The sequence below is a fragment of the Sphaeramia orbicularis genome, chromosome 16, assembly GCF_902148855.1.
Source record: "Sphaeramia orbicularis chromosome 16, fSphaOr1.1, whole genome shotgun sequence".
Lineage (NCBI taxonomy): Eukaryota > Metazoa > Chordata > Actinopteri > Kurtiformes > Apogonidae > Sphaeramia > Sphaeramia orbicularis.
Window position 1 is genome coordinate 58721747 of NC_043972.1, and position 16673 is coordinate 58738419.

Here is a 16673-nt window from a genome sequence, read left to right on the forward strand (position 1 = left end):
ATCCTCTGTTTCAGATCCAGGTTAATTTTAGAGGACATTTAGTCTATATAATGTCTGTTATTGTGGACGGAGGCAGTAAATCCAGGTCAGGATCTGTCCAGTCAGTCCAGCTGTGATTTACAAGGAGGACAATTAATACTGAACAAACAAGAACTGAAACTATGAATTATGAAAGAGCTGCAGCATCTGAAACTGACCACAATGAACATTTGACAGAGAAACAGAACCACAGAGCTGCAGTTTCACAACCACAGTTTGTCTTTTATGGATTGGGATTGTCTCTTTTAACTCACCATATATTTTTTATTAGTAAGTTTTTGTTTTTATCAATTACTAGAAATTTCAGGCGACCCCATTTGAATTCCATGCGACCCCATATGGGGTCCCGACCCCAGGGTTGAAACACACTTGGCTACTGTATTCCAAATTCACTAATTTCTCCCAAAATATTGGTTCTATCGACTTACAGTTTCCACTAGTCTGTTCATTGACCAAAAATGCATAAGTCTGACAAACTGCAGCAGTCAACTCTGTGTGGATTTTGTGTAATGCCTGAGACACATACACACACACACACACACACACACACACACACACACACACACACACACACACACACACACACACACACACACAGTCCACCTCCCTTTTAATTCTACAGTTATTCAAAAAGAATGAACTGATTTCGAGACGCATTGCTTCAGTCCTCAAGCATCGTCATGGAATGAGTCAGTGACCAGTTGAAAGAGGAGTTTTCTGAGTTTATGTTCCTCCTCTGCCCACTAACCTGGATGAGTGTAAACACTGAATAACAACAGCATCGACTCAGTGGACGGTCATATACTGACACGTGTCTGTGTGGAATGGTCCTCTGGCGTTGACGCTGTCTGTGCTGCAGGTGGAGGACACACTGAACATGTGGAAGACAGGAAATAGAAGCTGATAGTCAGTGGAATACTGGGGACTTGGCTGGAGTTTTCTACTGCTTTTCTTTATGAAAATATTGCATAATGAAATCGATTCATTCTTTTTGACTTAAACTCTGTATAAATGTTAAACTGTGTGTTCTTCACATACCTGGTGAATCCATATTATTAGGGCTGTAAGAAAATATCGGCTCTGCAATATATCGTGATATTTCATTTTCCAATACTGTATCGATATTTTTAGGTATTTATTCAAATGCAGATATGGCGGAGGTTCATTTTTGTTTCTTCGTTTTTCTTTCTTGTTTTTGTTTTATTTATTATCATTATTTAACACACTTTTATCAAATAATGTTAGTTCTTTTGTTGGGATCGCACAAAAATACTGTTATGATGTTCGATATGAACTAAAAGAATATGAACATTTGAACAGGATCTGAAACTGTAATGTCTGTAAAACAGAATTTCAGTTTGAACACAGGATGGCTAAAATGTCTTTAGGGGGTCAAATGAGTGTCCATTTTTGTCAAAAAAAAAAAAAAAAAGTTGTCATAAATGCATAGAAGTGTGTGTAAATAATGCTAATCCATTTGTGCACAGACTACTGATATTCTCTGACAGTGGAAGCTCTATTTTCATAAATATTGGATTTGGAATAGCACGTGTATGTGAAAACTTTTGCTGGTGGACGGACGTGACATTACCCATGATGCTCTGGTCAGTCCCAGTACTTTATTAGGAATAAACTTATAGACTTCCTATTGCTAATTGTGCTCTTCTTCATAAATGTTGGTATTGTGGATCTAAAACAATCCCAGCTGACACAAAAACACTAAATGTGTCAGTGGACGGATGTGACATGGTTGTTGTGGATCCCATCATACTGATGCTCTGCAGCCATGTCAGCGTTTACACTAATGATCCCTGTGCAAAAACTAGGAGCACTATTATTTATTGGATAGTTTAGCATCAGACTAAAGAGGAAAGAACAATATAGAACTGTTCTTTCTGTATAAAAATGCTTCTTATTGTAAAACTGTTGATGTAAACAGTGCTGTGTGCCATTCTTCATGTATGTATTGGTGGAACAGAAGCAGGATGGATCAGCACCATACTCCAGACTGAACCTGTACAAATAAAACATGTGATATGGAGGAGAGAATCTGGGAAGAAAAACTGGGGAATCCAAAAGAAGAGAAGATTTGTTTTTCAGCTCAATTCAGTTCAAATAGAACTTGTCCATTTGTGACATGAAAATATAGCATTAATTGTGCTGAAATTGGACATTTTTGAGCTGAAAACATAGTTCATATGAGCATCAACATGTTGAACAGAACTGAAATCCTGTCCATTTGAACAACTGTCATTTACCAACACAAAGTTCCTTTGAATTCACTGAGACTGATTTCTTATGCACAAAGACAGAAATAAGACCTCTAAGCAAAGTTTAGCTGAGGAACATTTTGTGATAGAAAATTAGATCCTGGTGGGATCAAATAAAAATGTGTTTAATATTTGTGTAGATTTCTGGTGTACTTCAGTTCTTCGAGGAAATAATCATTTTTAAAAAAAGAAACAAAAAATTACCTTTTTCAACAGTATCATGATATGTTGTGATATATCGTATCGTGATCCTAGTATCATGATTTGTATCATATCGCCAAATTCTTGCCGATCCACAGCCCTACTTATTATACAACACATATGAAAACAAAAGGACTCAGAAAAGGACCAAGGCTTGGCTGCAGTTTTGCGTTTCCAGACCTTTATGGTGAACAGCTCATACCAGGGGTTTGTTCAGTATGTTTATGGATTCTGCAGATAGAAGGAAACAGAGCTCTGTGGTGGTTTTTCTGATGAAGTCGAACCAGACGCCTGTATCTGCTCCTGCCTCTGTCCTTGGATAGACGCCACAGGCATAAATAGTTTGGAATCATCATTAAAAACTGTGAAATGTTCATGAGGAAGGAAAAAGTTTTATGGTTTAGGGATCAGAGGAAATGGTTCCTGCTTCAGGGGAAGTGCATTTGTGAACACCGGCCCCAGTGTGGTGCAGGGTCTAATAGTTTTGGAATAGATTAGATTGGATTGGAACCTTTGGTGGGCCGGATAGGAACTTTTGAAGGGCTGGATTGGAACCTTTGGTGGGCCGGATTGGAACTTTTGGTGAGCTGGATTGGAACCTTTGATGGGCAGGATAGGAACTTTTGAAGGGCTGGATTGGAACTTTTGATGGGCTGGATTGGAACCTTTGATGGGCTGGATTGGAACCTTTGGTGGGCTGGATTGGAACTTTTGATGGGCTGGATTGGAACCTTTGGTGGGCTGGATTGGAACTTTTGATGGGCTGGATTGGAACCTTTGGTGGGCCGGATTGGAACTTTTAAAGGGCCGGATTGGAACTTTTGATGGGCCGGATTGGAACCTTTGGTGGGCCGGATTGGAACTTTTAAAGGGCCAGATTGGAACCTTTGATGGGCTGGATTGGAACCTTTGGTGGCCCGTATTGGAACCTTTGATGGGCCAGATTGGAACTTTTGGTGGGCCGGATTGGAACTTTTGGTGGGCCGGATTGGAACTTTTGATGGGCTGGATTGGAACCTTTGATGGGCCGGATTGGAACTTTTGATGGGCCGGATTTGGCCCCCGGGCCGGTTGTTTGACACCCGTGATCTAGACGATCAGTGAAGGTCTCCTACAGAGAGGACAGGGGGTCCAGTACCATCTTTATGCAGGACTTGAAATAAACCACATCTGTGTCCAGGTACTGTTTTTATTGGATCATTCAAACCTTTGTGTCAAACATTCTGTCATAAATGATGTTCAGGAACATTCCATGAACTGTCAAACGGTCACTAGTTCTGTTCAGAACAGATTTTTCCATCTGTTTTAGTTTTGAGAAAATCTTCAAAGAAGTCGTTGCATGCGACCGTTAATGCGGCGACGAGCACGACGAACTCCTGGAAGTCCACCTCCCCATCACCGTTTTCATCCAGGTCCTCCAGGATACACTCCACCCTTCTGGGGTCGTTACTGACCTGCAGCAAACACACCAGGAAAAAAACAACATCAGTGTCCACAAAAAAGGCTGTCTGAAAACAAGAGAAAAAAACTGAATCTGAAAAACGTACTAAAACAAGTGAAATATCTGTCCATGCAGCAAAAGGATTACACTGGACACGGGTTCTGGAATTCAGATTGTTTACTCCAGAGATAGGCAGGTTTACAGAAGTATTTACAGCAGGGCTCTCAAACTCATGTTCTTTCAGGTTCCACCTTCAGCTCCAAATTTTTGTCTTTGTTTTAGTGTAAAGAAAAAAAAATCATTAAATTCTGAAAATGCTTACTTTTATAAACTATCCAAACAAAAAAGATGTGAATAACCTGAAAAAACTGAAATTTCTTAAGAAAAATCAGTGCAATTTTAACAATCTTCTGCCTCCACTTCTCATTAGTCCATGTGCATTCTGGATCAGATCTACAAAGACACTAAACACTGAGGAACAGGAAGAAAAGAGTTCAAACTGGGCTGAATTTTCTTTAGACATTTCAGGTTGTTCATATTTGTTCAGGTTATTCACATTTTATTGTTACAGGAGAGTTTGGAAATGTCAATATTTTCATAATGTAATGTTATTTTTTTGCACGAAAACAAAGACAAAAATTTGAAGTTGTTAATTCGAGATTTTTTGCTTAATTTAAGATTTTTTTTTTTTTTTGCTTAATTCAAGGGTTTTTTTTGCTTAATTTTTTTTTTTTTACTTAATTCAACATTTTTTCCTTAATTGAAGTTAATTTTTTTTAGTTTGTAAATGTAAATATTTTCATAATTTAATGTAATTTTTTCACTAAAACAAAGAAAAAAAAAATTGAAGTTGTTATTTCAATATTTTTGCTTAATTCAACATTTTTTCCTAAATTGAATCAATGTTTTTTTTGTTTTTGTTTATTTTTTTTTTTGCTTAATTCAGTTCAAGACTGTGGAATTTTTGACTTTGCAAAAACATCCCAGGGGCCAGATTAGAACCTTTGATGGGACACATTTGGCCCCAGGGCCGCGTGTTTGAGACCCCTGATTTAGAAGGTTTGAAATAAGAATAAATGACGGTTTTAAAATGAGATTACTTCAAATGTAACTTTTTACAGCATTAAAATAAGTGAAATATACTAAATATAAACTGGCTGAGGTGGATAAAAGGATTAAAGTCTGAAAAGAAGAGGAGCAAGTAGAAAAAAACTATGAAAATAAGCATTTGATTGATCTGAAAATGACCACTTCAACCAGGAATCTAACCCAGGTCCCATGTGTTCCCTACTGAGGTCAACACCCACTGTGGGGTCATGTGACCAGTTAAGCACCAGTTGTTGGCCAGTATCCACCAGCATCTTCCAGTCACACACTAAGTGTATGTATTATTTTATTATATTATTATATTAAATTGGACTAGATTCGATTATATTAAATTAGAATAGATTAGACTGGACTAGATTAGATTAGATTAAATTAAATTAGACTAGACTAGACTAGACTAGATTACATTGCATTACATTACATTACATTAGACTAGGTCAGATTATATTACACTAGATTAGATTATATTAGACTAGATTAGATGTCATATATCCTTTGGACAGAGCCCTCAGGACAAACATGCACTGCAAAAATCTGAATCTGACCCAGTGTATTTGTCTCATTTCTAGTCCAAATATCAGATCACACTTTAAATCAGACAGAATCACCTACAGAGGAACTGTTCAGTCAGATAGATGAACTGATTTACAGATAATAGATCTGGAAAATCCGATTTACACTAATTTGAACAAGATCATTTTCACTTGTTCCATTGGCAGATTTATTTGCTTAATTCTATTTTTTTTTTTTAAACTTAATTCAAGCCAAAAATTCTGCCAATGGAACAAGATTTAGATTTGTACAGTGTCCATACATGCATATATGCATACATACAGGAATCCTCTTCTATTGTTCTTCTATTGTTCTTCTATTGTTCTTCTATATACTCACTGCCATGAAATCCCCCAGTTCTTCCTGTAACAGGGTCTTCAGTTCAGATTTATTCAGCTTGTACTTGTCCCCTTCCTTTGAAGAATAGTTGTGGAACACAGCGACCAGGGACTCCATGGCATTCTGCAGCTCTGACATTTTCAGATTCTGCAGCTTGGACATGTTGACTGTTGATTATTTACACCTAGAAGGACAGTTGAACAGAACTGTTGAATAAAAAAACAACGTCATGGAAACACAGATGAGGTCAGCCCACAGAAGGGCCATCTATGGACTGTCGGTGTAAGACAGTCTGTGCGTTTCCATGACAACTTTTATTTCTGGTTTAATCTGATTAAAGGTTCGATCCTATTTCAGATGTCCATGTAAACACCTTATTCCAGCTGAAAAAGAAAAGTTGGGATTAAATTTAAACCAGATTAAAGTCACTGGTTTAACCCACTTTTAATTCCAGTCTAAATTCTTCCTGGACATGTAAAGCCTTTATTCCATTTGGACTTTAGTCCTTCCATTCTGCACATGCTCAGTGTCTTGTCCTGTCACAGTGACGCACACATTCTGCGCTGGTGGAAGAATATGCACTGCAGTCTAGTCTTCCCAAAGCGTTCCAGTGGGCTGTTCTGATGGGATCTACCAGCCTGGAAAACCCTGAAGGAACAGTTCAACACTGGCTTTGGATTCATTCATTTGTCATGAACTAATGAGTTCCATAAATGGGCTAAACAGTTTGAACTGCAGTGCACCGACTGACTTGTTCTCACAGCCCTTCTGTTAGCTTAGCTTAGCCTAGCTTAGCATAATGGCTTCATTCCTCTGGTCAGATGTAGCCAGGCTTTTAGAGGTGATTTGTTGTATTTTATGAGTGATTTTGGTAAATTCACTTCTCCCTAATCATTCCTTTAGTCCGCTGGGGTCAATATGATCACAAACTGAGGCTCAGATCATGGTCATGTGACTTACTGCAGGAAGAAAATCTGGGCAATAAAAACTAATTAAATTATATATATATATATATATATATATATATATATATATATATATATATATATATATATATACACACACACACACACATATATATATATACATATATATATATATATAAATATATATATATATATATACATATATATAATATTATAAATTATAATTAAAACGCTAAAGCAAAGCTAATTTAGCGCATGCATCCCTTCCAACAAAAAGATTTTCCAACTTCCGTCAACACAAATGTCCCAAGATTGTATGAGTGCAGTAAGTCGCAGATCTAAAGAAATAATTAGGGAGAATCAGATTTCACAAAATCACTGACAAAAGATGACAAATCACCTTTAAAAAACTGGCTACATGTGACCATGGAAATGCAGTGACTATGCTAAGCTAAGCTAACAGAAGGGCTGCCAGAACAAGGCAACATGAGCACTGCAGCACAAAGCCTTCTGCTCACTTGTCTACCTCATTAATACCTCATGTAAACCTTTATTCAGGTTTAACATTTCCATGTAAACAGAAGAGAGAATACTTTAGTTCTGCATTAATTTCTTCTGTAAAAATAAAACAGATTTAAAAAACATCATGTATCTGTACCCAGTGTCTGTTTCAGACAGTGTGTAATTGTCCTCCATTACATTTAAACACTGTGACTCCAAAAGGACACTTCAGAATGAATGGATTCATTGGTGGTGGACAGAGGTCAAAGGTCACTGTGATGTCATGTCTGTTCAGTCTACTCGTTTTAATATCTCATGAATGTCCTGATAGATTTTCTCCATAATTTTCCAGAAGAAAGACGGCATCAATTGTAGATTTTTTTTTCAGGGGAAAAAATTCAACATGACATTAACAATGGTGGTTAAATGTCACAGAATTCCTCTCCCAAAATAACCTCCTTGACATCAACCAATCTGGCTTCAAAATCGGCCACTCCACTGAAACGGCTCTGGTGTCTGTGACAGAAGCCTTGAAAGAGGCTAGAGCAGCAGCCAAGTCTTCAGTACTCATTCTACTGGACTTATCAGCAGCATTTGACACTGTCAATCATGATATCCTGTTATCCATACTCTGGAACATGGGCATCACAGGCCACGCACACTCCTGGTTTCAATCTTACCTTACTGGTCGGTCCTTCAGTGTGTCCTGGCTAGGGCACACATCAGCAGTTCACCGCCTCACCACGGGGGTCCCCCAAGGCTCTGTGTTGGGCCCCCTCCTTTTTGCCATATACACCACCTCACTCGGTCAGATCATCCACTCACACGGCTTCTCATATCATTGCTATGCTGATGATACCCAGCTCTATCTGGCATTCCCACCTGATGACTCCACAGTCTCAGTGCGAATCTCAGATTGTCTCTCTGACATATCTGCATGGATGAAAGCCCATCACCTTCAGCTGAACCTGTCCAAAACCGAACTGCTGGTCTTCCCAGCTAAGCCAACCATACAGCAGGACATCTCCATCTGTACTGACTCCTTATCTCCGGCTCCTACCAGTGTAGTACGAAACTTGGGAGTCATGATTGATAATCAGTTGACCTTCACAGATCACGTTGCCTCCGTCACCTGATCATGTTGTTTCACTCTGTTCAACCTAAGAAAGATCAGGGCATACCTAACCGAACAGGCCACCCAGCTCCTGGTGCAGACTATGGTTATCTCCTGCCTTGACTACTGCAGTGCTCTTCTAACAGGCCTCCCAGCTTGTGTTGTCAAACCACTACAGATGGTCCAGAATGCAGCAGCGCGTCTGGTCTTCAATCAGCCTAAAAGGGCACATGTCACCCCCTTACTCATAGAGTTACACTGGTCTACCCATAGCTGCCCGCATCAAATTCAAATCTTTAATCCTAGTTTACAAAATTCTCCGTGGGTCTGCTCCTGTCTACTTAGGTGCACTAATAAAAGCTTATGTCGCCCCACGACCACTCCGCTCGTCTGGGGAACGTAGTCTGGTGGTCCCCAGACCTTGTACAAGACAATCCAGGCTCTTTTCATGGGTCGTTCCACGTTGGTGGAATGCTCTACCAAGTACTATGAGAACAGAGGCATCCCTGCCTATCTTCAAGAAGCTCCTGAAGACCCAGCTCTTCCAGGAGCACCTCCTGTCCTAGCACTGTCAGACATTCCATTTTAAATATTCTAATAAAGTTCTTCCCAGGATTATCACAGATTTTCCCAGGATTATCTCTAGACCTGCTGCGGTGGTCCTGCCTCTCTCCTGCCTTCATCATCACCACTCACTTATCCTCAGCTGCCTCCATGTGTCTCCCCCTACTCCCCCCTTCTCCCCCTCTCCCCCAGTCTCTTTCTCCATCGCTCTCTCTTTTTCTCTTTCTCTACTCTCTCTCTTTAACCCCAGCTGGTCCTGTCAGTCGTCCATCCTCCAGGAGTCTGGGTCTGCTCCAGGTTTCTGCTGTTAAAGGTAGTTTTTCCTTCCACTGTCACCAGTCACAAGTGTTTGCTCCTGGAGGATTCTGTTGGGTTTCTGTAAATTGGTTTAGAGTCTGGTTTTGACCAACTCTATATATAAAGTGTCATGGGATAAGTTTTTTGTTGCAATCTGGCGCTATATAAATAAAATTTGATTGATTGAGTGATTTGATTGGTTTTCCCCTGTAAGTCGCTTTGGAAAAAAGCATCTGCCAAATGCATAAACATAAACATAAACATAAATGTGAAAATGATGAAATGAATGAGAAAACATCCACTGGTAAAAAAAAAAAAAAAAAAAAAAAGAACTGTGACTTCAACTCACACTGAAAACTGTTTTCTAATGTCCAGTGAAATACACAGACATTAAACAAACAAACAAACAAACAAATAATAAATAAACAATAAATAAACAAATAAATAAACAAACAAACAAATACATGAGAGTGTTCATGAGGCCACACATTGGTTTCCATTAGAGACTCCTGTCTGGTTTGAATACAGTGTGGGTTAGGGTTAGGAACAGGGTTAGGAACAGGGTTAGGGTTAGGAACAGGGTTAGGGTTAGGAACAGGGTTAGGGTTAGGAACAGGGTTAGGAACAGGGTTAGGGTTAGGAACAGGGTTAGGAACAGGGTTAGGGTTAGGAACAGGGTTAGGAACAGGGTTGGGATTAGGAACAGGGTTAGGGTTAGGAACAGGGTTAGGGTTAGGAACAGAGTTAGGGTTAGGAACAGGGTTAGGGTTAGGAACAGGGTTAGGAACAGGGTTAGGAACAGGGTTAGGGTTAGGAACAGGGTTAGGGTTAGGAACAGGGTTAGGAACAGGGTTGGGATTAGGAACAGGGTTAGGGTTAGGAACAGGGTTAGGGTTAGGAACAGGGTTAGGAACAGGGTTAGGGTTAGGAACAGGGTTAAGAACAGGGTTACAGTTAGGAACAGGGTTAGGAACAGGGTTAAGAACAGGGTTACAGTTAGGAACAGGGTTAGGAACAGGGTTGGGAACAGGGTTAGGAACAGGGTTAGGATTAGGAACAGGGTTAGGATTAGGAACAGGGTTAAGAACAGGGTTACAGTTAGGAACAGGGTTAGGGTTAGGAACAGGGTTGGGAACAGGGTTAGGGTTAGGAACAGGGTTAGGATTAGGAACAGGGTTAGGAACAGGGTTAGGGTTAGGAACAGGGTTAGGAACAGGGTTAGGGTTAGGAACAGGGTTAGGGTTAGGAACAGGGTTAGGAACAGGGTTAGGAACAGGGTTAGGGTTAGGAACAGGGTTAGGAACAGGGTTAGGGTTAGGAACAGGGTTAGGAACAGGGTTGGGATTAGGAACAGGGTTAGGGTTAGGAACAGGGTTAGGGTTAGGAACAGAGTTAGGGTTAGGAACAGGGTTAGGGTTAGGAACAGGGTTAGGAACAGGGTTAGGAACAGGGTTAGGGTTAGGAACAGGGTTAGGGTTAGGAACAGGGTTAGGAACAGGGTTGGGATTAGGAACAGGGTTAGGGTTAGGAACAGGGTTAGGGTTAGGAACAGGGTTAGGGTTAGGAACAGGGTTAGGAACAGGGTTAGGGTTAGGAACAGGGTTAAGAACAGGGTTACAGTTAGGAACAGGGTTAGGAACAGGGTTAAGAACAGGGTTACAGTTAGGAACAGGGTTAGGAACAGGGTTGGGAACAGGGTTAGGAACAGGGTTAGGATTAGGAACAGGGTTAGGATTAGGAACAGGGTTAGGAACAGGGTTAGGGTTAGGAACAGGATTAGGGTTAGAAACAGGGTTAAGAACAGGGTTACAGTTAGGAACAGGGTTAGGGTTAGGAACAGGGTTGGGAACAGGGTTAGGGTTAGGAACAGGGTTAGGATTAGGAACAGGGTTAGGATTAGGAACAGGGTTAGGAACAGGGTTAGGGTTAGAAACAGGGTTAGGGTTAGGAACAGGGTTAGGATTAGGAACAGGGTTAGGAACAGGGTTAGGGTTAGGAACAGGGTTGGGATTAGGAACAGGGTTAGGAACAGAGTTAGGAACAGGATTAGGAACAGAGTTAGGGTTAGGAACAGGGTTAGGAACAGGGTTAGGGTTAGAAACAGGGTTAGGGTTAGGAACAGGGTTAGGATTAGGAACAGAGTTAGGAACAGGATTAGGAACAGAGTTAGGGTTAGGAACAGGGTTAGGAACAGGATTAGGGTTAGAAACAGGGTTAAGAACAGGGTTACAGTTTGGAACAGGGTTAGGGTTAGGAACAGAGTTAGGAACAGGGTTAAGAACAGGGTTAGGAACAGGGTTAGGGTTAGAAACAGGGTTAGGGTTAGGAACAGGGTTCGGGTTAGGAACAGGGTTAAGAACAGGGTTACAGTTAGGAACAGGGTTAGGGTTAGGAACAGAGTTAGGAACAGGGTTAAGAACAGAGCTGGGAACAGGGTTAGGAACAGGGTTAGGGTTAGGAACAGGGTTAGGAACAGGGTTAAGAACAGAGTTGGGAACAGGGTTAGGGTTAGGAACAGGGTTAGGAACAGGGTTAAGAACAGAGCTGGGAACAGGGTTAGGAACAGGGTTAGGGTTAGGAACAGGGTTAGGAACAGGGTTAAGAACAGGGTTAGGGTTAGGAACAGGGTTAAGAACAGGGTTAGGGTTAGGAACAGGGTTAGGAACAGGGTTAGGGTTAGGAACAGGGTTAGGAACAGGGTTAAGAACAGAGTTGGGAACAGGGTTAGGGTTAGGAACAGGGTTAGGGTTAGGAACAGGGTTAGGAACAGGGTTAAGAACAGAGTTGGGAACAGGGTTAGGGTTAGGAACAGGGTTAGGAACAGGGTTAAGAACAGAGCTGGGAACAGGGTTAGGAACAGGGTTAGGGTTAGGAACAGGGTTAGGAACAGGGTTAAGAACAGGGTTAGGAACAGGGTTAAGAACAGGGTTAGGGTTAGGAACAGGGTTAGGAACAGGGTTAGGGTTAGGAACAGGGTTAGGAACAGGGTTAAGAACAGAGTTGGGAACAGGGTTAGGGTTAGGAACAGGGTTAGGAACAGGGTTAGGAACAGGGTTAGGGTTAGGAACAGGGTTAGGGTTAGGAACAGGGTTAGGGTTAGGGTTGGCCTTAACCCAAAGGCCTAAAGTTACTTTGAATGTTTGGCTTAAATTCTAAACTGTAACCTGATTTGTGTGTTGAAGGTCAGGAGCTGCTCCTTTAAACCTCTAACCTTATCCCTGCCGTTCCTCTCAGACACCTGAGAACCTGCTGGGGGGGTTCGCTCTTGTCACCTCCAACTGCATGAACCAGCGGAGCACAAAGGACGGACCCCCTGCAGGGCACATGGGCAGCACAGCACTTCTAAAGCTTACATTAAGTTACAGCCAGGTTTAAGTCCATCCACTGAAGTGGACCATCATTCAGAATCTAAAGGACACTGATGCACCAGTACAGACAGACCCAGAGGAGCTGGACTGGAAGAGTCTGTTTACACCAGGGTTCCCAAACTCATGTTCTTTCAGGTTCCACATTCAGCCTGATTTGATCTGCAGTGGGCCGGACCAGTAAAATAAGAACAGAAGAACCTAGAAATAATGACAACTGCACATTTTTGTCTTTGTTTTAGGGTAAAGAAAAAACCCCCCATTAAATTATGAAAATATTTACATTTATAAACTATCCAAACAAAAAAGATGTGAATAACCCGAAAAAACTGACATTTCTCAAGAAAAATCAGTGCAATTTTAACAGTCTTCTTCCTCCACTTCTCATTAGTCCATGTGCATTCTGGATCAGATCTACAAAGACACTAAACACTGAGGAACAGAAGAAAAGAGTTCAGACTGTGTTGAATTTTCTTTGGACATTTCAGGTTGTTCATATTTGTTCAGGTTATTCACATTTTATTTTACAGGATAGTTTGTAAATGTAAATATTTTCAGAATTTAATGTTATTTTTTGCACTAAAACAAAGACAAAAAAATGAAGTTTGTATTATTTATAGGCATATTTTCAAAATAACAGCATAATAACCTATGAATAATGACAACTCCAAATTTTTTGTCTTGTTTTAGTGCAAAAAACCCCATTAAATCACAAAAATACTTACTTTTATAAACTATCAAAAAAAAAAAAAAAAAAAAAAAAAAACCCTGAAAAAACTGAAATTTATCTAAAAAAAAAAACTTATTGTTACGGGAAAGTTTGTAAATGTAAATATTTTCAAAATTTAATGTTATTTTTTTGCACTAAAACAAAGAAGAAAATTTGAAGTTGTTAACTCAAGATTTTTTTTTTTTGCTAAATTTAACTTTTTTGCTAAATTTCAGTTTTTTTTTTTTTTTTTTTTTTTTTTTTTTTGGCTTAATTCAACATTTTTTCCGTAATTCAAGCTAATTTTTTTTTTGCTTAATTCACTTCAAGACTGTGGAATTTTTGACTTTGCAAATTCATCCCACGGGCCAGATTGGAACCTTCGGGGGCCCACATTTGGCCCCTGGGCCGCATGTTTGAGAGCCCTGCTTTAAAGGAAAAAGGAACTGGTGAGTCATGACTCTGCTGACAGAAGCTCCATCATATCAGCAGAATTATCCTCGACTGATCAGCGTTAATCACGTAACCTAACCCTAACCCTAACCAATGAGAAGTCACAGGTGCAGCTGATGAGGATCAATGTCACTGAGGTCGAGTAAACACCAAAGGAAAGGATGAAACGTTCATGAAAGCAGGGCTGTAGTCCTGTTTAGTTTGAGGTCTGTAGTTCAAAGCCACTCACCTCCTCAGATGTGGACCGGTTCCTGCTGCAGGTGGACGAGGCTTCAGCATCAGCGGTCACCTCAGGTCTATATCCTCCTGTCACCTATGCAAATAACACAAGCCCCTCCCCCCAGCAGCAGCATCACCTGCTCCACCCAGAGCCATAGAGAGAGAGCGTTACAACACACTTTGATGTTGTTACAAACAGTGATCAGGTGGTTCATGTAAGCCTCAATAGTTCCAAACAAACAGTCCACTGTCCTGTTCTTCTACTGGACAGACAGCAGTGAGTGGGTTCATACAGGAAAATACACAAATGAAACACACACTAGTCTGTTTACAGCTGTTATGTCTCTGCTGTATATATGTTAGTGTCAGTTGTGTTTTGGTAACACTTTATAATAAGTACACACTATGAAGAATTAGTTGAGCATTAATAAATACTGAATTCATCATTTATAAAGCATATTTCTGACATAAATACTCATTAATATATGGTTTATAAGCACAGTTATAAATGTTTTACTCATCATTAATAAGCTCATCTACAATGTGCTTCATGATTGTATTTTCATACTTTATAAATTTTGGATTCAGCATTTAAACATTAAGTATTCAGACATGTACTAATGGTTAGTGGATATGTTAGTGTGTATTTTATAGTAACTCACACATTTATTTTCCAATAGATGTCCCATAAACAGTTATTAATACATGAATTCATTATTTCAGGTAGTTCTAAAGCACTTACTACTCATTAATTCAGTCTGGGGTGTGAGCTCATCTGAAGTGTGCACTATCTGTGACATCTAAAGCATTTACAAATGAGATTTAAAGGTTGGCAATGAATAAAGACTCACAAAAGTCTGAGTTATTCTAACAAAGGAAAAACACAGCACATGGGATTATTAAAACAAACTGTATGACTGAATGATGAAGGATTATGAATGATTAGTAAAACCATTATAACTGTGCTTATAAACCATATACTAATGAGTATTCATGTCAGAAATCTGCTTTATAAACAATGAATTCAGTATTTGTTAATGCTTAACTAATGCTTCATAGTGTGGACTTATTATAAAGTGTTACCTTGTGTTTCTACTGTGTGTCTGTTAGTGTCAGTTGTGTTTCTACTGTCTGTCTGTTAATGTCAGTTGTGTTTCTACTGTGTGTCTGTTAGTGTCAGTTGTGTTTTTCAGTTGTGGGGTTGAAACCACTGACAGGACTGACTTTCATTCTGTCAACAGGTTTACATTTAGTCGCAGTTTTAACAAACGAGGACAAATCAAACTACTGACAGACATCACATGACACCATTTGGAAATGATAATAACTGACAAATAGAATCCAATCAGTGTCAAAGTGGACCCATATTTGGACCACAGTAAATGACACTAATGATCACATGACCTCAGCTGACAAACTGAAGCCAACACCAGCAGGTTTAACAGAACAACTGCAGTCAAACCCACAGAACTGCATTTGGACTAATGGTACCTTCCCTTAGAACAGGGCTCTCAAACATGCGGCCCAGGGGCCAAATGTGGTCCGCCAAAGTTTCCAATCTGGCCCGTGGGATGTTAGTGAGAAGTCAATAATTCCACAGTCTTGAATTGAATTATGCAAAAAAAAAAAAAAAAAAAAAAAAAGCTTGAATTAAGGCAAAAATGTTGAATTAAGCAAAAAAAAAAAAAATTAGCTTGAATTGAGGAAAAAATGTTGACTTAAACAAAAAAAAATAGCTTGAATTAAGGAAAAAATGTTCAATTATGCAAAAAAATAAATAAAAATTTGCTTTAAGGAAAAAATGTTTAATTAAGCAAAAAAAAAAAAAATTATCTTGAAATGAGGAAAAAATGTTGAATTAAGCAAAAAAAAAAACCCAAAATCTTCAATTAAGCAAAAAAAAAAAAAAAAAGAATCTTGAATTAAGCAAAAAAAAAAAAAAAACTTGAATTAAGCAAAAAATCTTGAATTAACAACTTCACATTTTTTCTTTGTTTTAGTGCAAAAAAATAACATTAAATTATGAAAATATTTACATTTATAAACTATCCTGTAACAATACAAAGGGGCAAAAAACTGAACAAATATGAACAACCTGAACTGTCTAAAGAAAGTTCAGTCCAGTTTGAACTCTTTTCTTCCTGTTCCTCAGTGTTTAGTGTCTTTGTAGATCTGATCCAGAATGCACATGGACTAATGAGAAGTGGAGGAAGAAGACTGTTAAAATTGTGCTGATTCTTCTTAAGAAATTTCAGTTTTTTCTTTTTTTGTTTGAATAGTTTATAAAAGTAAGTATTTTCATAATTCAGTGTTTGTTTGTTTTTATTTACACTAAAACAACGACAAAAATTTGCAGTTGTGATTATTTATAGGTTCTTCTGTTCTTATTTTACGGGTTCGGTCCACTGCAGATCAAATCAGGCTGAATGTGGAACCTGAAAGAACATGAGTTTGAGAGCCCTGCCTTAGAACCTCCATCATTGTAGTTCTAGTGGTTCCATGTGAACCTCCATCTTTGCAGTTCTAGTGGTTCCATGTGAACAGCTGGACCAGTCCAACTATGGAACTCTAGGACT

The 16673-nt window shown here is 39.4% G+C and overlaps 1 protein-coding gene across 1 annotated transcript; it reads right to left on the reverse strand.

Moving 5' to 3' along the window:
* Positions 1 to 3710: 3710 nt before the first annotated feature.
* LOC115434936 (protein S100-A1-like) lies at positions 3711 to 14135 on the reverse strand. The gene is made up of 3 exons (XM_030157073.1): positions 14108 to 14135; positions 5950 to 6133; positions 3711 to 3964 (listed from the first exon to the last, which is right to left on the reverse strand). Exons 2-3 carry the CDS (start codon positions 6109 to 6111, stop codon positions 3782 to 3784), a joined length of 345 nt encoding a protein of 114 aa, XP_030012933.1. The 5' UTR covers positions 6112 to 6133; positions 14108 to 14135; the 3' UTR covers positions 3711 to 3781.
* Between the last annotated feature and the right edge of the window lie 2538 nt (positions 14136 to 16673).

Coding starts and splice junctions, on each gene's coding strand:
- LOC115434936 (XM_030157073.1), bottom strand. CDS start 6,111: ATGTCCAAGCTGCAGAATCTGAAAATGTCAGAGCTGCAGAATGCCATG. Junction 3,965..5,949: donor AACTGGGGGATTTCATGGCA/GTGAGTATATAG, acceptor TGTTTGCTGCAG/GTCAGTAACGACCCCAGAAG.